General features: G+C 39.8%; 1 protein-coding gene across 1 annotated transcript in view; it reads left to right on the top strand.

The window, feature by feature from the left end:
• Positions 1-16,371, top strand: part of LOC134536951 (beta-1,4-mannosyltransferase egh) — a 120,334-nt gene extending 103,963 nt beyond the window's left edge. Inside the window, exon 3 of the mRNA XM_063377062.1 lies at positions 10,901-16,371. Coding sequence (XP_063233132.1) covers positions 10,901-11,473 — 573 coding nt within the window. The 3' untranslated portion in view covers positions 11,474-16,371. The remainder of the gene's footprint in view (positions 1-10,900) is intronic.
• Positions 16,372-21,296: the final 4,925 nt, after the last annotated feature.

Raw genomic sequence — 21,296 nt, 5'->3', positions numbered from 1 at the left:
TTTTGAGTTCTCATTCGTCGCATGGATAATGGGCCCCACCTATCTGGTCACGTATACGGTGCGCGGAGCTTGAGAAGAAACCACGTGATGGTGTATGATTAAGAAAAGCATTTAAGAATACGCTGAAAGTGGATGAGTAGTTCTGTTTCAGTATATATATATATTTTTTTAATTTGTATTCAAAACAATATTTGGACATGAAATAGTACAGATTTAGTACAGATTTATTTAAAGCTCTCAAGGTGCTTGCGTTACATATTTCGATATTTGTCTTCATTCATCGCTCAAATATTGTAATTTCCCGTAAGGATCTTGCGATTAGGCCCGTTTTACAATGGCACGGAAACGTAACATGTGGCACCCAATGAGATTACAATTCAAGGTTAGGAAATATTAATTAAATTTAAAAACAAATGTATTGTGCTTCGAGATTATAGCACGGGCAGAATTTACTCATAGTAAAAAAACAAACGACTAGGTTATAATAGATATTCTTGTACTTGAAACAATTTTTAAACGTGTTTAGAACATGAACAAACATGGCCACCACCGCAGCCAAGTTCTCGGTTGGTCGCACGGAACGACGTAAAACGGAAGAGCTCGGAATTGCCCGTCTCCGTCTGCGTGCCGTTGTGGAAACGAAACTCTGTTCCGTAAGATGCGTCTGCGTTTCCGTGCCTTAGGGGTGATAACCGCGCTAGAAGCTCAAGCGAGCGTCGCACTTACCATCCCGCCTCACGGACACAGATACAGGGGCGCAACAACAGGGGGGGCAAGGGTATTTTGCCCCCCCCCCCCCCTCCTCTGAAATCTTGAAGTGGGGGCAAACGGGGGCAAAGAAAGTGCTGTGTAATCAATTTTTAGATAATAAAACTGCTTAAATAACGCCATTTTCCACCTTGAAATACAAATTTTCCCGGGTGGACCCCCGGACCCCCCGCTTAAATTGTGGGGATCGATGATTCTTTATAAAAAGGTATATTGACCCCCCTTTGGAAATTTAGTTGTTGCGCCCCTGCACAGATACGCCCCTGGCTAGGCGGGTCATTCAGTTACACACTTGTGTCGATGTATTTGAGGAAACGAGTGACTTCAGTTCGGGGAGGGGGGGGGGTGAAAATGAAGGATGATTGAGATGACGTGTGGAACCCGACGCGACTTGTCGCGTGAGCGATGACCCCGGGGGAGAGACCCTAAGTCTTGGCTCCCAACACACGCAGGCTGTCTCTCTTCCTCTTCATCAGCTCAAGTGGCCCGACTCCGCTAATTGCTGACGTCACCGCCATTACCCCCTCGCGCCCACGGCGATCCCTAAAGGCGTCGCGAGGGTCCGCCCGTGTCGTGTTTCGTTTGTTTCGCTTCTCCTCCTCCCAAGATGGCCGCCCGGGCCGGGTCAACGTGCAGACCCTCCAGGTGTCGACAAACAGCTCGGGGTTTATTACAAATGTGTAGAGACCGAAAAAATTCGCGGATTCATTCGGCGATAGGCTAGAAGTCAAATACATATACCTTTTAGATGATTTTGCTATTGGCTTACTGTTCATCGGGACGAATCTCAACCAATTATAAACCTCCAACCAAAAAAGGATCGAATCACAGACAAACCAGCTGAGACGACTTTACAAGTCAGCAGCCAATGAACTGGCGTTATTTGCCCGAGTGTACAGGGAAATGTGCAGTCCATCCTGAAGGCCGTCGAAACCGCGAATTTTTTCCGGTCCCTACAAATGTCTGATTACGAACATCATTGCATTTGCCTATACAAGACCTTCCTTTGTGTTTTATGATCAATCGGGCCTCTTTGTACCCCAAAAATAAAGACAAATGACCGAAAAGTCAAGCATTTCTACTTTGCCCAAATGGTGACAAATTTTGGGGCAAGGTGTGGGAACGTCTCGGAAAACTAAAACTAGTTCAAGTGTTAGCTAAAAATGCCCAAAAAAAAAAAAAAAAAAAAAAAAAAAAAAAGCGTCAAAACGCGCACACGGTTTCATAGACGCTTTTGAGTTGGGCTTTACTTCTGGTCGACGACGAGGTAGCTTGGTGGCGGTACGGGGGCGGGGTGGTGAGGTTTTGAAACAATGGGCTCGGATTTGGAAGCACTTGGGTTCGAATCCCAGCTATTTTGATTCCGAATTTTTTTTTCCTTTGATTTTCGCTCGAAAACAACTCCGGGCAAAACGCTAGCGTGGTCATTAATCACATGGCCGAGTTCTCGCCGCAGTTTCACCGCACTGCGTTCGTTGTGTCTGTTCGTCTCTAATGACCTTGAAGTCTTAGTGACACCCGACTGGTCTGAAAGTCGGGTAATTCACTTCCAGGAGAGAGAAAAAAATCATGAAATTTCCCGGTAGTGGTAATTTGAGGGGAAGATTTCATGCTCCAATCTGCCATCACCCAGACTCTGAAGTACAATTTTTTTTTTTCAAATTGTGTTTTTATTATTGTCATAAACACTATGAAATTGCGTATGGAATATTCTGTTTGAATTTTCATTTTTATTATACATTTATAGGTTAGTTGTGAGAACAGTGGAGGCGGTTTTTTATTTTCTCTCGTTATTTCTTTCAGAAATTACCCAAATAGGGTAATTAGCCTATTTGCTCTTGAAAAAGCAAGAGGAAAAAAAATCAATAATTGTGTGGTCACACTGCGTAATGATAAATTTAAGAAATTAGAGCGGATGACACACAACAGTTGTTGGAAGAGGGGGGGGGGGGGGGTTCTATGTGTGTGCATTTATTTCAGTTTAGTCGGTCAGCCCATTTTCTTGGCCAGACAGGGTGTGTCGTCGCAGACCTGATGGCGGGCATCAAACCACAGACCCGGCGGAGAGTTTCAGGCGTCGGAATGCCTTTCACTGCCTCGTTTGTCTAGTTATTTGCTGTGAAAAATAAGTATACAAATATGAAAAAGAATTTTTTTTTTAAATTTTATGTGCATCTTAATTTAAAGTGCTGACCGATACCTTTCGATTTCAGTTGAGTTTTCATGATTTCATTTAATAAAAACCTTCAAAGATTTTAATGTCTCGTATTATGACGCCATCTCACCGGAATATTGTTGGCCGCATTAATAAAAAAATCTTGTATAATTTTTCTAAAAAAAAAAGAACATCGAACTTTCTTAAGATAAATTTTAAAAAATAATGGGCTAATTGTAAGTTCCGTATTGGATTAAAAAAAAAAAGTTCCGTCCTTTTCGTTAGGTGGCTATTCTATACCCATAGGCACTTCTCCATTATATTAGGTCCGTGAAAAAGTAAATGGCCCAGGCGCAAATTGTAGGGCCGCCAATGACAGAAATTATTGGCTAATCGCGGTTGCAGTAAAGGAGTTAATGCGACTGCTGCTGTGTATTGAATTGAGTGGACAGGCAGAGTTGCGGTCTGGGTTCGAACCCACGCTACGCTGACTGCCATTCGAACAGAAATTACGGGGAGAAACTAATGCATGAGTAAATGGGACATGGGTTCGGATCCCTTTGGGTGCAATTTAAAAAAATAAAATAAACAAGCTGTCGATTGACTGCAGTTTATTCGTGAAGATGAATCATAAAAATTGCTGGGGATGGTCCACTTTTGAAACAATTCCGCGTGTGCTGATATATCGTGTGCTAAATATCTGTAAGTAACTTTCGTTGAAGTCTTTCGTGTAAGGTCTCCCCCCCCCCCCCCCCCTCCTCTCTCACTCTCTCTCTTTTTTTCTTCCGAGAAAATAGTTAAACAAAGCTGTTGACTGTTCTCCAAGAAACGTGTCTGTAAACACATTGGTATCTGGAATTTTCGTTCCTGGAAGGTAAATACAATGAGCGCAGGACAGGCAGTAAACTGGGATTATCTTCATTTCCGATACTAGGAATGCTCTATGTAAACAGGATGGCCTCAAAGCGGACGCCGCGCTGTGTGATCAATGGCGATAAGCTTGCAGATGATTTTTTTTTTTTTCATTCTGAAGAATGGGACTATATTCGCACTATCTCTCGAAATCGTGTGATTTTGTCTCATAATTCGACAGTTCTCAAAAAGTATTGCAAAATGTGTCTGCGTGGTCCTTCTGTCGCTAGTGTTGTTTACATCAGTGATTGTTTTTGTAAACGATGGTCGGTGTTCGTAAACATTTCAGATTTTGGTTTGCAAGTGACAGTTGAGGAACGTGTGTGCCGCTGCTGCTAATTTCCGGAATTGACAGAACGGACTTTCAGGGGAGTAACTTACGCAGAATTTCTTCCGGGGTGGGTGAAGGGGGGAGGGGTAGGGGTATATACCACTTTGCCTGCGGTTTGCTTTCAAATTATTTTCCATTTGTTGGTGGGAATGATGGATTTATTTCAGGATTTCGGCATATTCCCCTGCGGGTTTCAACCTGATCACAAAGGCCCAAAATTTTACTTTGTTATAGCTTGTGATGTGTGTGTTTATATTTATTTTGACGTCTTGTAAAGTGAGGTCATCAGAGGGTCGTTACCACAACGCCGAAATACCATAACGCCGAATGTCAAAATTGACCACAACGCCGACAGCTAGAAAACTGTTGTGTACCACAACGCCGAAATAACAACTGAATTAATTTGTGTGTGTTTCTTAAATGTACCTTAACGCCGAAATACCACAATCAAACCTAACCTTACCTAGCCTAGCGTAATATAACCTAACCTATCCTAGCGTAATCTAACCTAACTTAACCTAGCCTAGCCTAACCTAACCTAACCTAACCTAACCTAACCTTTGTGGCAGTCCTGCAATGACATTTTTCGGCGTTGTATTTCGACGTTGTGGAACACAGCAGTTTTCTAGCTGTCGGCGTTGTGGTCAATTTGGCATTTCGGCGTTGTGGTATTTCGGCGTTGTGGTGCGTCCCCGGGCAGGAATCAACTGTGGCCTGTGGCCAGGGGCGAAGATCCCGGGTTCATGATTGGCCCACAGTTACTTGGACACGCCCTCTACGACCGCGAGCCAGCGATGCCCAGCTAGGCGAGAAGTGAGCGAATCAGGTAATGCCGATTAACAAGGACGAAATGGTTGTCTATAAGATGTCAGTAAATGGAAAAGCAAAAAGATATGTTGAGCACACCTCGGGCTTATAATTATACCCTGACGCCTGATTCCGGGGTAATTGTTCCTTGTCGCGTGCCCATTATATATCATTTTACAATTCATATTTTAAAAATTATATATATATTGGCTATGGTACAGTTTCATATCACAAACACATTTAAATGCTTACTTTATTTCAATAGTTTACATTAAAATACAATTGGATAAGTTTCTCGGAACAATTGCTCGTGTCAAAAATATTGTGGCGATTGTACAGTTTCAAATCACAAACATATTCAACATTTTTTTTTTTGCGTTGAAATACAATTGGATATGTTACACATAAAAATTGCTCCCGGGAATAAACGTTCCTGGACGATTTGTACGTATTCTCGAAATCAAATATATTTTGGCAATTTTACAGGGGTTTTTTTTTTTTATGACAAATACAACTTGTGCCTGTGTTTGTTGTAATGATTTTATTTTTTTAAAAGAAAACTGTATCCGCAGTAAGGAGCAAATTCCATTTTCAACGTGTGTGAATGTTGTGTTGGTATCCACGGGATGCCCGGCGGTGTCGTGACGACTTGACGAGCCCCGCCCACTGCCGGCTGATAGCGACTCGTGGGGCGTCAGCCGCTCTGCTGTGGCTCGGATCAGTTGCTGGTGCGGACGGCACTGTCAGCGACCAGTGGCGTCGCGCACCTGACACCGTCGTCATTGTCTGTCTTTGCCTGTCTGTGACTGTCTGTGACTGTCTTTGGCATCGATCCAGGGGGCTCGCGGGCTGCCGCCCATCACCTCTCGGCATGTCGCCGCCTGAGTATTGGAGTGTTCTATGTCCACTTTTTAGGTTTTTTATGCTATGGACACGAAATTAATATTAGTATTCATTTGTACTATATCCACACACGTCTACGCACATAAAAATGTTTGTTCTTAATTTAAGACCAATATTATTTTGTTCTATGTCATGATATTCATAGTTATTTGAACTTTCAAATGCCTATATCTTAGTTCCGACTTCAATGGACATAGAACACTCCAATTCTCAGGCGACGATGTGTCTGTGTGTACGTTTTTCATGTGTTTGGGTGTGAATGATTCTGGAGTTTGTGTTAGGGGGGTGGCTGTTTGGCCTTTTCCGGCTGTGGTGGAATGCTGGTGGTCTGGTTGCGTGGATGAATGTGGCGGAGTCACGAGGTTCACCAGGGCCCCCGCTGAGCGCTAGCCAGTCTGCGCCTGGGTGTTGTCTTGTAGTCGAGCTGGAGTTAGGGTTACCAGACACTGATAATAAAAAAGGAGGACATTCATATCGCAAAAGGAGGACATTTCACTAAAAAGGAGGACAATATATTTTCTTAAAAAGCCATGAATTAATTACAATGGAGTACGATATTTTACAATGTTTTGGCATTTAATACAGTTTCAGTATAAAGAATCAAACAAACTACGCATATTAAAAACACGTGCTTCTGCATGTGCTGTTACCTGTCAAGCTGTCATATAACTACTTACTAGTGGGGTGACTCTGCGGACAGCGCATTAGTGCGCACCGCGCGCTTTACTCAGAGTGTAACTGCAGGAATTATCTCACTTTATAAAAAAGCCGGACATTTTGGAGCATTAAGGAAAATCCGGCCGGACGCAAAAAAAAATACATAAAAAGGACATGTCCTCCTTTTGCCGGACGTCTGGTAACCCTAGCTGGAGTGGTCTGTGTTGGCCGCCGGGGTTCGCCTAGGGCCCTCTAGGCAGAGGAGTGGATGAGGAGGGGGGTCAGGCCTCCTCCCCCCCCCCCCTCTCACGCTCTGCTGGGGCTGTGTCCCGTCGTCAAGGGAGACCTAAGATGCACATCAACTTCTGCCATTCCCGATTACACCCGAACAATTCACCTTCGGCCAACCTCGGGATTTGTTTTATTTTTGCGCAGGAAAAATGAATTCAAATAGTATTAAAAGTGGTCGGTTAGGTTAGCTACATTAAAACACTTTAAAACACCATGGACGGTTAGTTAGGTTAGTATAGCTACATTAAAATAGACAGAGAATAATATATATATATATAAACCCGAGGTTGGCCGAAGGTGAATTGTTCGGGCGTGTTCGGACAGGGACAGAACTTGATGGACATCTTAGGCTTCCCCGTCGTCAACGTGCAGTGCCCGCCGTCTCTGCCGTCGGTCGATTCGACTTGGCGGCTGTGCCATACCATATCGTGAAACATGATTATGACTGTAACCTTTCCCCATGCCTGAATTCTGCAATAAATGCATTATGTAAAACTGTAAACACAGAGCGGTGGCCAGCAGCAGTGGCTTCCTGTTCTAGTCCCGGCGCCGAGACCGTGTTTGAAGTACTCGCTATCACTAGCTCGGACGCCCGTCATGGGCTAGCACGTTGCCTTGAGGATATCTTATAGTGACTTGAGTGACGATTAGATAAAAAGGGATAAGATAATTATGCCTTTCGTAGCACGAGAGAATTGCTACTTATGTTTACCTCTACAATGAGTAGGAAGTTTGAACAATGGAGAGAAAGGGAGTGTTAACAAATTTATTGTGCAATTGTTTAATTGCACACAGCATTTACGTTAACATTTTAAAATACGAGGTTCACTACTTGACAACAGGTACTAAACTTGAAGTAACTTGGCTTCTGGGTTGTAGCCGCGTCCTTGGCGAATAATTCACCGACGTTTCGGTGGACATTGCAGTCGTCATCATCAGGGAGCAGTAACTTCAGACAATGGCCGTGAAAGCCTGCGAACATTATTAGGTACTAAACTTATCTGTGCGTACATGTATTCTCAGCCACATATGACTGAGAATTAAAAAAGGAAAGTGCATATATTGTATTAACCTAAACATAAATTGAATACATGCATACCCTAATCTTTCTTAACCCAAACCAATATCTCTTGCATAATCAATTTGTAATTTCAGTAGCATTCGACGTGTTTGAAAGCTATGTTTATTAAGTAATGTTGAAGGTATTTTTTGTTATGATAGAAACTGTTTTTTGTGCAAATTAATCATTGGCCTTCATAATTTTATTAGTGACTTAATACCGATATGGTAGGTTTTTTTTTAGACAGACGTAATTTTAGGTGGCCTGAGGTGTTTTACAAACTTAAGTATTATTATTTCTATGTTTTTTTTATGTTGGTTACAAATAATGTTTGCTTACAAATGTGATGGTAACATTAGGTGGTTTTTTTTTTTCTTTTGAAAACATTCCCTGCAAGTATTTAGGGCACCAATATTTATTATAATATGAAAATTTCATTTTAAAGCGTAAATAGGTTTTTCTGGTTGGTTGATTCGGCCCACTACGTACTTTCAGGGAAGAATGCACTCTTTACGTAGTAAATATATATTAGATATTACTGTATTTAAAGTCACCCACTTCATTTTAAGAAAACAGGAAGCTCAGTTTATTACACAAAGTTGCAATTTTCAATAGCAGCATACCGGTGGGGGAAAAAATATCAATCTCTTTAAATTGAACCTTTATAAACTTCAGTACTGTAATTACATTAAGACCGAGGCCGATATGGGCACTCGGGTGTAGATTTTTGAGGAAAGTTGGTAAGTTCGGCATTTTGAATTTTTTTTGTAACATCTTAGCTCTCGGTATACGGCATTATGTAGTAGCAGTTTTGTGAATGTAACGGAAGTCGCGTGGAACGGAAATGTGTAACTATGGTGCTGCCATCTTTGGGGGATGGTGCGAACCAAAAGTTTACACACCTAATGGGAAACTGCTTGGTATCAACTGTTTATTGAATTTTAAACCTGATGGGCACTATTTTAATAAAATTCCTTTGTCGACAATCAGGCCCAGAATCTTTTTTTTTTTCTCTTTTATGGGAGACTTTTCATTATATTGTTTAAATTTTTGTTCTGCTAATCAAATGATTCAGTAGTCGACGTAGCTGCTCCGGCAGCGAATTCTAGCGGCGGGTGCGGAAATAACGTGTCATTCTGGTTCAGAAATGTAGTTGAGAACACCAGTTGCGTATATTTATCACGCTCGGCATTATTTTAAAGAATTCTGCGTTAGATTTCATGTCCGAGTTTTGGTATTATAAGTGTATTTGCAACATGAGAACACATGAATTGGCTCGTTACTGACGTTAGATGTTACACATCTCTGGCGAGTAATGAGACTCGCTCACATTTTGGTCTTGTTAATATATATGGTAAAGAAAACTGTTTCTGTATCGGGAAGAAGTCAGAAGCGCTAAACGTATTCATTACAGTTGGTTTAAACACTAACGAATTGGGTGAGTACTGTTTTCTCTATAGTTGAAAGCAAAATTTTTGTACCTATTTATGTTTATTATATTACCAACTTTTTCTTGTTACCACGCTTTGGGCGGGAATGTTTTGTGTTTGTGAAGGAAGATATGACCGTTGCCTGGAAATAACAATTGGAAGACAACCGAATTATTGATATAAAGTATTGGGTTCTTGCATGAAAGCTAACACGGGTGGTTTGATTTTTCAATCGCCAACTGATGAGTTCAAAACATTGGCATGGATGTTCCTAAATGGTACAGTCAGTAGCCTGTAAGACAATTGTGTGGCAGTGTGTGCTGTACATGTATAATTGATGCCTCGAAATTATTATGGTTTGCAACTGGCACCATCTGTTCGACGTTGATAGTATTTCTTCACGGCACGCTTTGGATGAAGTGTGTGTTATGTAACCTGGCAGCTTCGATTATGGCAGTTGCCAGATGTCCTGGCTGAGATTAAGCTTACTTTATCTGATGCAGGTTATAGTTAAAATATATAACAATTCAGTGTAACATAGTCACAATTTTTGAGAGTTGGTGGTTTCATAGTTCTTATCTTATATCAAAGATGTGAATTTTTCACAACTTCTTCAGCATGCAGATAGATAAATGCCAAAAAAGTATCCTCGTGGTTGGTGTCGAAAGATTCCGGGAATAATCCAACAAGAACGATGATCTCGTTGGAAACTATGTATCATACCTTAAAACAATGGGTGCTCCATATCACGAAAGGCAATAGTATTACTTGAACATTTTTAATTTAAGTCATATATACAACAGTGTGTGCGAGAAATTAGCAGATGTAACAGAAGCGTTTATATAATATATAACATCGCTTTGCTGGAAAATTCTGGATCCTTTCAGTGGGCAATCCCAAGATATGATGCTCAAACAAGTATTTAATCCAAGTGGTATGGTTGTATTTGGTGGTTTTTTGTGAGTTGAATTGAAGTTGAATGCAGACAGTAGGGTGCCTAAAACAGTATTAGCAGAATATTCAGTTCTGATTTTTAAAAACAGTTAGCGTTGCACTGGCAGAATTCGTTATCACTTGCCTCCTAATTTTAAGTTAGTTTAATGACTAAACAGTAATTTCTGATTAAGTGTTCACGATTTTTACGTGAGTCGGTAGTGTGTAAAATTATTTTAGCTAGACAGGTGTAAATTTGCTAACAGTCTACTTTAAATTCATTGTTGTTGTAAAATCTTACAATTTGGTTACACTGTTATGAGAGGTTCTGGTGACTGCGATGATAGGTCGAATCGAGTAGGCTCACATCCTTTTGGTCAGGAATGATGTGTTTATTTGGTGGATTGGGGAGCAGGCACGGTGGCTAGTTTAAAGTTAGGATCTCGTTATGTGGATCACACTGGAATATGGGGATCCTTGCAATGAAGAAGGCTGCTGAGACTTTTTGGTAACTAAACTGATCTCTCCAGATGGAAATATTTTGGGGTTGGTGGATGGATTCACCTCAAGCACGAGTGTAGGCGATGTGATCAAGGAAGCAGTGATGAAAGTTGGTGTGCGGATGGTTCTGAGGAAGGTGCTCGTTGTTGCAGGTTGGAGCGGAGCGGCACGTGTCGTTCGACAACGGCCTGGACGGCTCCGTGGCGGAGGACTGCTTCTTCGCGATGCGCGCCCACCGCGAGGGCTTCTCCTTCAACTTCGTGGAGGGCGAGATGTGGGAGAAGTCCCCGTTCACGCTGTGGGACTTCGTGCAGCAGCGCAAGCGCTGGCTGCAGGGCATCCTGCTGGTGGTTCACTCCAAGGAGATCCCCGTGCGGCACAAGCTGCTGCTCACCATCTCGTGCTACTCCTGGGTCACCCTGCCGCTGTCCACGTCCAACGTGGTCCTCGCGGGGCTCTGCCCCATCCCCTGCCCGCCGCTCATGGACTTCGTGTGCGCCTTCATCGGCGCCGTCAACATCTACATGTACGTGTTCGGCGTGGTCAAGTCCTTCTCGCTGTACCGCGTCGGGCTGGTGCGCTTCGTGCTGTGCATCTGCGGGGCCCTCGCCACCATCCCCTTCAACGTGCTCATCGAGAACGTGGCCGTCATCTGGGGCCTGTTCGGCCACAAGTACAAGTTCTACGTCGTCAACAAGGACCTGAAGCCGCCCGTTACCGTGTAGCTTTGCTTGCAGCCCTCCCCCCACGCTTTCCTGCAAATTCAACACGAGTCGAATTTCGTTCTCAGATCATTTTCGTCCAGCGTGTCGTCAAAGTGTTATTTGTTTTGTTACCATTGCGGTTTTTTCTCTCTATATCTTTCTCTCTCCGTTGCGTACGAGTATTTTTGCCTCATATTGAGGCTGATATTGCTAAACCGACCCTTTGTGGGTTTGACGCAGCAGTCGTTAGGTACGAGGGGTTTGTCGAACGTTGTCTGCAATGTGGGCATTAGAGTGTGAGACATATGGTTAACAAAATTTAAGGTATATAATTGTTGCAAGCATTCTTCTTAATATCCTTATTAGTAACATATGTTCCTTGCCCTTATTAGTTTGCCAAAGTTTTTACACAAAGTTCTTAAGTATGTTTGGCTCTAGGAAATTGAAATATGTAGAAACTAAGAATTGAGTGTATTTAAAGCATCACTTTTCTTGTTAAATTTGCAAAAAATATATTTCATGATTCAAATGTGGCATGCATTAATTCCTTCCAAACTCTATACAAAGATTTTGTCCCATTTCTTAAAAGTTTAGCAAAATGGGATCAGATGCCAGTAAAACTATGAATGAAAATTTTCCTTATTTTCATAAGATTTTTTTTGTAATTTTTATTTATTATTTTTCATTTTGAAAACTGAGAAATTTTAAGATTTATTTTTGACTGAGGGGGGGAGAGATGTTTCATTTGTAGTTAAGGTTAGTTTCTGCTCCTCGATAAAGAAACTGTATTTCATGGAGCAATAGATTTATGACAGATCTCTGTAGTGCACCTGGCACTAGTTTCGTCCCATTGTAGGAATAGATATAGTTTAAAAAATAATCTAACTGATTTTGTGTTGTTGTTGATGTTTCAAGAATGTTATTCGCAGAATGGTGAAAAATTTCAGAATGTGTTAGTCATATTTATTAAATATACAATTGAAATTCTGTGTCCATAATTATTGCTGTATTAATGTGAATTGATGGCAAAGTACTATTTTTCAATGTGATTTTTGTGTTTGAATACGAATGTATGATGCCAAACACATAAATATTGTGATAAATATTGAAGTTAATTTTTAAAAAATAAGAATGCAGTATTATAAATATTAAGTGTTTATTTTTTATGTTAAGTTCTATTTTTTTATTTTGATTTTGTGTCTGTGCTAAATCACATTTATCTGTAGAAATTATTTTGATGTAGATATAGGCTACTTTCACAGAAAAAAATATTTCTACACCTTTTTTTTGAGCAATTATTTTCAGACATAGAAGTAATTAAACAGGAGTGGATGATAAAAGTTCTAGAGACAACATTTTCAATGTTAAGATAGTACCTACTTAGCTTGATGTTTTTTTTGCTGATGATGTGTCTTGAGTACCCAGTAATGTGAAGATTTTTAAATTTATTTCTGCTATAATATTGTTTATCTGCCTTTGTAAATTAGTTCGAAAGGACTTAGCTTGATTATGACGCTGAATTTACGACTGTCCATTAAGTCCATTAAAGTCACTGCTGCAAGTGCATAGTTACATTCGCTGCACCATTGACATGTGTACACACCAAGCAAGCATTGTGATCTAATACACACAGAACCCTGCATATTTAACAAACTATTTTATTTTAATGAGCATGACCTGTTTATATTCTTGGTTCAGGGCTAACGATTTTCAGCCTGGTTAAGACTATATTTTTCAAATGTAGTTTTATTATGAAAATTTGTAAGAAAACCAAACCACACATGTTTGCTTATTTTATTTACTTTAATCCAGATATAAAAAAATATTTGGGATCAGCTATTTACCTTATTTTATTGGCTAAACATTAAACTCCATTATTTAAGAACACATGTCTCAAATACTTAACATAAAATCTCACAAACTCATACATCCATTTGCATGTAGACGAGTAATTGCTTTACAGTTTTTTCTAAAAAGAATTATTTCTTAGTTGATAATAATAACAGTTTTTCTGGGGTCAACGTGTATTGTGAAATTGTAGGTAAAACTAATAATTTTTCTGCTTTTAGTGTTTTAAGTTAGTAGTTCCTAGCATATATGCACTTATCAGAAAGTATTCAAAATTCATTTTAAAGACATTATTCAGATTGCAAATGGTTTGCCCTTGTTACAACAATCAAGCTAAAATTTGATCAAAATTGTTTAACAAGTTAATTGATAGTGGAGATTTCATCATCTTCTGACCCTTGTATTTGATTTGTAACAGTAATCTATTTAAGTGTAATGTGAAATCAATTACAAGCGGAGTGTTTAAAATGTGTATATATACAGATGTTAAGTAATAAATTGTTTACAGTTGTGGAAGGTTGACACTTGTAACTTTGCTTGGTTCTGTATTTTCAACAGAAATGTACTCTTCAGAGGCAGGCCTCTTGGATCCACTGTCACTTGTGCAAAGAGAAACTTAGTCTCGTACGTCTGTCCTTTTTAACCACACACACGCACGCACACACGCACACACGCACTTTCACGTGCGCATGCAGATGCACTTGTCTGTTTCAACTCGTATCGCCGCATTGAGTCGAGTCACATGCACAGCAGTGAAAATTATTACATAATTATAAATAAGTAAGGCTTAAACTTTGGCTAAAAGCATGGCATGGTACTATTTAGGCTAGAAGCATGGTAGTTGGAACAGCAATGTGAAGAAGGGGGCAAATTGCTAAAGCGTTGATCTTAGTGGTGGGGCAGGCACTTTATTTTGCCCCTGCGCTTTATTCTTTTATAGATCATTGTATCACAACTAACCCACTGAAAATCAAGATTTATTTTTCAAACCAGCATGTTAAGTTCAATTTACTAGGTTGTCTAGAATGGCGCAAAACACGGAAAACCTGTAATTTTCGCAGGATTTAGAATTTCTTGAAAATCAAGGAATAGTCTGGGAATGGACGTCCTGTTTAGGTAGCATTAAGATATATTTGGAATTTCAAATTTTGGTTTTGGAAAGCTTGATTTAGGCTTGTATTAAAAAAAGTGTTGCTTAAGCAGTTTTAAATTTTATGTTACAAAATAACATTTTTATGTTAAGGTATTGGTATTACCACAATATTAAAAATCTAAATTCACAGCAAAAATCAAAACAAAAGTATTTGCCCCCAGAAAGAAAAAGTTCTGATGTTAAAACTTTTTTTTTAACTACGGGACTTGCATGGATTAGAAAGAAGTTTAAAGCAAAAAATAAGTGCATGAAACAACAAAGCAAGTTTAAGGATAGAAGTGTATGATTACCAGGCAGTGGATTAATTATCAGTGTGAGTGCAAACACAGCAACTTTTTGTACTGTTGGGGGAGGTTGGTTGTTTCTGTATCTTTTATAGTGATTTTTTTTAGTAGTGAAATTTATTGTCAATATTGAGATCACCTTTGTTTGAGCAAACAACTTTATCTTGGACTTCACATGCATGACAAACAGTGCATCAATGCTGAGAAGTGCCCAGTGTCATCAATTAGATGACTTTAGTCTGTTCAAGTGCAGTGGGAAGGCTCACGTGCTTAAGACCATGCAATTTCAACGTACCTTAGCTTCAAGCCGATTTGTTCTGGAAGTTGATATTTCAACCTCAAGGCAATAAGTGACTTTGATTTTTGGTATTTTTTGTTGTTGGCACTTGTAACTTCTATGCTCATTAATTAATTTATTTTTTTTTTAAATTGTGTACCAAACCTAAACTTTTACCGTCGTGCATAAATGTAACTTTCATAACTGTTATTTAAAATTTTTCATCGCTATTATATGAAGGCTATTTTTTCAGGAAAAAAAACGACTACACTTTAATGGGGTATCGACGGAAATGAATTTTCTTTTATAATTTGGTGTTTTTGCTTGAGGGTACAAATCAGTACTACAACTTTCATTAATTGTTTGTAAAAGTTCTTTGTGTAATAATTCAAGAATCTTAAAAGTCATTTTTATGTATGTGTTGTTGTGAAACTCTTCATTTTTAGGATAACTTTAACAAATAAATAAATATTTGGATAACCCAAAAACCTAAACAATGAAGGTAAGCTACTCAAAAAAAGTTAATTAAAAACTGTTTATTACACTATTACATTGTCTTTTTTCATGGTAGGTCCGAAGTATTGGACATTAGTGTTCTAAAAACTATTTAAAAATACTTATTAAATTGTTAGAAACTTTTGTAAACAGTTTACTAAGTAAGCCTTAGAACTTATTTAAAATTGTAAGCAAAAACACAAAATTATGTAAGTAAAAAAAATGTTGGATACTTTTTCACTAAGACTGTATTATTTACACCATCATGGTTATAGAATTTTTTTTGTAAATGTACAGGATTAATTGCAACAAAAAAAAAGTGGTTTTAAAAATTGCTAGTACAATGTAGGTACATTACATTAAAAGATTTCTTTCATTACAAATGAAATGAATTGTCTTTAATAAATAAAATATTCTGGCTATAATTTTATTCTAGTATAGGTACCGTGGTTATGATGTAAAATATGTTGTTAAATTTTAATGGCTTCAAATATTGTATTTAAGAAAATGAATACTTTCATAGTAGCTAAATGAAAAAATATTCCAGAAATCAAAGTTACTTTTCTTGTAGTTTATAATTTTTGTCCCTAATATTTGTGCTATTATTGTTGTAGGCCATTGACTGTAAATTAGGCTACTGTATTTAAAAATAATACTCAAAAGACCACTATGTTTTCTTTATTCGGTACCACAATCAGTGTAACCTAATGATTGCATAGCTGTAAAATGGCTAATGTAGGACCAAAATGAAAGTTTCTTCATGTACATCACAGTAATATTTATTGTGCAGTGTTGGCAGCCAAGTTTGTAAAATAGTTGTGTACTTATTAAATTCAAAGAAAACCAATTGAACAATGATAAATTTGTAATTTGTTCCTCCTCCATCTTCCTTTATATGAATTAATGATTATATTTATTGTTATACAAATATTAAGGTCTGAGAAGGGCAGGTCAGTAGAATATACCATGTAGATCAACGTTTGTGATCTACATTTATATTCTACTGTGCAGAATACCGGGTAGAATATTGAAATTAATCTCAACTTGATCACACAGAAAATTATAATCATAAACATCACGTATGATGTGTATTTACACTCTTTTCAAGTGTGAAGACATTTCTTTTTTTACAAGTGTTCCAGCAAACATTCTAACTTAAAACAGCTGAATATTTCATTTATATATATATTTATTTATTTTAAAAAACTGACACCTTGTCTTGAACAAAGTGTAATTAGATTTTATAAATGATACACAATTGAAACACTCATGCATTGTAGTATCAAATTAGACTAGTTTTGATTAAATTAAGTATTTTTTTTTAAGTTTTCCGTTACACATAGAAATCCTGCACACACATTACCTATTTCCTTTAACAAAAGACATAAACCATATTGTGTATCAAAATGGAATCCAGCATTGTGGGTGTTGCATGGGTTTTTAAAAGTAGTCTTGCCCAGTGTTGTACCCCGGTAGGTGCAACACTACACAGTAGTTTTTAATAACACGCGAGTTAAGTGCTTTGCGTAAATATAGTTTCAAACTAAATTTGAGACACATAAACATTGAATATGTTTTCTATTTCAAACACTTGCTCTCGTAAAACAGTTGTACTCAATGTCTTGACTTTCTGTGAACATACAAAATTATGTAATTACACATCTACATAAGAATTATCACATTTTATAAAAATAGCCTTTGCTTAAAACACTCAACTAGCCAATTGTTGGAAGAGCACATGTATTCTTGTTAGTTGGTTCACAAGATTGCTGCATACATTATGCAAGCTACCGAAGGGAAAGGGGGCCTGCTACCCACCCCCTTTAAAATAAAAAAAATCTGAAAATTTGTTAAGTAAGATTAAGCCCCGCCATCTTGGATTTTTCCATCTTTTCGGTATAATTTTGATTTTTAACTATTTATCCCGATGTTTGGCAAGTCAAGGCATAAATTGTATCTCCCAGGCCTTATTGATAGTTGCCGGGCTGCAGGCCATTCATGTTAGCAGGACCCTAATATTTTGGTGAGGAACCTTCCCTGGGTAGTCAAGAGCTGTGTGTAGCTGGCCTCCAGAGAAAATAGTGGTATGTGGTCTCTCCCTTGGAGAAAAAAAGAACTGAAAATGGACACTAAAATAATTTTTCCAAGCCAAACTGCAACTTAAATTTCTGTGATGGTTTTGCACATTTATTTTAAGAAATTTTGATATTACAGGGGACGTAATAATAAAAGGGCTAATTCCGGGGGTCTGGGGGATTTCCCAGCACAGGGAACTGAACCCGGGACCCTTGGCTCATTAGCCAGAAACTGTAAATTGAGTCAACGGGATGAATTACATGTGTGGTGGTGTCACTAGTTTCCACTATTATGACCTGTTGAATCTTCTAACTTCACTGATTCTGAGCTTGCTTACAATGGTCAATAATTCAATTTTATACTCTTCCCGTCCTGCGCTATCAGAAACCAGTGACACTTCCTCAGGAAGTGGTTATCGCCTCTTTCTCCAGACTATATTTGGCGAGCTAAATATATAAAAGCCCAAGGAAGTGGTGGTTGCAGTCATAAATGTGCACAAAGTCTATAACAAGACTTTGGTGTTATAATGGCTGATGTATTGCTCCACTTTTGTTTTGGGTTTGACTTAAGGATTTAGGAATGGAGCTCGTAGGCTGTAACTTAAGATTGAATAACTAGCTGCTACAGTACTGTTCATTCCCTAGACAGCATAGTGTGTTGTTGCCTAGCTAGAATACTTTAGTGAAAACTTGTGAATAACTGTAAGATGTTCTATGAAAAATGCACGGTTTTAATTACATGTTACTATGTTTACATGTGTAACAAATTACACATTAGGTACACTTAAACACTTAGCATGTTGTCAGTGATGATACACACTACAGAGGTCCTAGCGGCAGTCTTATTAGATAGGATAGTTTTGATTGGAGGCGGTCAATCCTGTAAATTCCTTTGTTAAATAAGGATTGAACTCTACAGAACGAACCATGATTCGACCTTTAATTACTAAAGAAAACTATGCTTGAGGCTGGCAGGCGTATGCATGACTAATTAAATAAAGCTCTGTTCTCTGGAGTCGGCCAGTGCCAAAAGCGATTAACTCTAAAGTGGATTGGTCATGTAGCGAGGTGAAGTTTAAGATGGCCGGGTTATGATTTTCACAGTCAAAGTTACCCAGGACACATGGGGAGTAATTAGAAAAAAGTTTTAGGTCGTTGAATTACAGTTACTAGAGTTATGAATCATTGAGAAAAAGATGTTGCCTCCCTACGGAACAGTATGTCCACAACAGGCCATGAGCTGATGAAGACTGCCGGAAGAAGGATGGACAGAATCACCTCCCGCCAAAACCCACAACAAAAAGTTTGACATAATCCTACCTGCCCCTCTAACACTTTGCAGCGCAATCGGCGATCAGAGCACGAGACATTCAAATAAGGGTCCCTGGCCAGCATGGCTGAGACAGGGGAATTATTTCTTTTGGTAGCACTCCTTGAGTTGTAGGCCACTCAGGATGCCAAATTTGCAGAGAGAACACACACAATTGAGGTTGATGTTTTAATGAGATTCACATATACCCTCGAACATGGTACTGTCTCTTGACAGGACTGAACTGCACGGGAGCCAGAGGCTCGTCCCTGTGCACTGTCTCTTAATTCGCGTGATGTGCTATGTTCTTTCACATCATAGGCCTATGTGCATGCGGTACAGTTAGTACAATGTCAATGAACCATGGGAAGAGCAAAGTACAAAACCCTAAAGACAACATTCAGCATCTTTGGCGCAACTGAAAGCTTGTAAGCTATAGGAATTATGTCGGGGCACAGACCCTTCACTTGAAGCTCGGACAAGAGCTGAGCTAGGTATGCACACTGCATGGTCACTAATTAGCCCTCTGCACAACTCCGAGAGGCATACCTCATCAGTAAGTTTGTGGAACTTTCAACCGGGAGGCTTCCCCGTGCTGGCTAAACTAGAGAAAGCCTTGTGGCTTAGCTACCTGAGCTAAACGCGAGTCCACAACGCGTTGCTCGCTGAAAAATATAGTAAATTATGTAGGATGCTAAAATGCACTCTGGAGAAGCAAAAACGATTAGTTAAGCGACTGGTATTTTTGTCGGAGATCGTCCATGGACAAGGATGAAAATGGATTAAGATATTGTTAGAAACGTGAGCAAGGCCGGGACACATGCAAGTGCAGAGCTGTCTGGCGGCTGCCGCAACATGATATGCGCCGCGCGCGCCTGGAAGATAACAAGAATTGTCGCCTTCCCCCCTCCTTCCCACCACTACCCTTGCGGCACCCTGCCTTTGACACGTAACTGACACCTTACAGCTGCGGACTTATGCGAGCCACCGACATGTGTTTCGAGAGATTTCTGCCGTTGGGTCGGCGCGGAATGACGCGACTGGCCCCAGCCGCGCTCGGGAGTTCTGGAAGGTTTCTGGGCCTATATATGTGCCCGGGAAGCCGGCCTAGAGTGAGTGAGTACAGAGAGTTCAGGTGGGAGCTTTCCTGCGGCGGAGTTTCTGGGGCGATAGTGCCGCGGGTGCGGCAGAGTGGCGAAGTCCTTGGACGAAGATTCCAGGGCAGGGAGTGAGTGAGTGAGTGAAGTCGGGAGTTTTCCCGCGGCGGAGTTCCGAGCGAAGTTCTGAGCAAGGCGTCGAGTGGATCCTCGGCGAAGGCAAGTGCGTCGGCGGCGGCGGAGTGCGGCGACGGAGCCCCGCGGCGGAGACCCACGAGGGGTGCTGGGGCGAGAGTTGCGCCAGAGGTGCGGCCTAGCGAGGTGTGTGGATTGTAAAAACCATTGACTAGGGAAGCAACGTTATTTTTAAATGCAATTGATTATTTTCCATTTTGGAGGATTAATTGTAAATGACATAAGTAGTATAGTTATCAATAAAACTGTGTAATAAAATCTTTAATTGGGCTATCCTTTACGAACCCGCAGTAAATCGTAACAATATTTCCTACGCTATTGCAAAACTACTCGATGGCGGCAAAAGTTGAATTTCCTGAAGGAGCACGGACACGTGCGGCCTCGGTGCCGGTGAAACGACGACTGAGGTGGCCCTGGGAGGCTACGGACCACCAGGGCTACGTCTTCATGTGCAAAGTGCATAGGTATCTGGGAAGGCCATTCAGCCTGGTTTTGAGACCTAAGTGTACAGTGGATAATTGTCATTTATTTATGCATAGTGATTTGCGACCTAAAAAATCTTTCACAATGATTAGATACATAGTTTACAAAATAATTCAGTACAGAAGGATACGTACAAAGGCACACACACACATCTTCAAGGTCAATAACCACATAGGCGGCTATCAATACTGTCGTGGTGCGTTCAATTCGCAACACTATGCTGCAATAGGCCACCCCGACAGTGCGTTCGTAACACACACTTATTTGAGGCATTGATGAGGCAGCGGTCTGCGCAATCAGAGGGAGCACTGGCAGTCGGCGTAAAGGTAAATAATTCTTACTTAAAAATTGCATGTTAACATATTACAATTCCCTTGAATAAATTCCGTAGGTAGAATTCAAATGGCTGAAGGCTTAAAAGTCCTGAGGTTAATTATATTTTAAATAATTGGTTGAAATTATATGGAGACTGTCACTTGTAACTACTCCATTTAATACTACAAGGCTGTCTTAAAATTAGGAAATACATCCTTATAATTTGCAGATTAATGGTCCACTACTTACCTGCTCTCTATGGGAGGGTGGTCTTACTGAGGGAGCTGGCACCAGATAACAACATCTAACCATA

The sequence above is a fragment of the Bacillus rossius genome, chromosome 11 (genome assembly GCF_032445375.1).
Source record: "Bacillus rossius redtenbacheri isolate Brsri chromosome 11, Brsri_v3, whole genome shotgun sequence".
NCBI lineage: Eukaryota > Metazoa > Arthropoda > Insecta > Phasmatodea > Bacillidae > Bacillus > Bacillus rossius.
The sequence above is the reverse complement of the archived record's forward strand: the minus strand, read 5'-3'. Positions and strand labels throughout refer to the sequence as shown.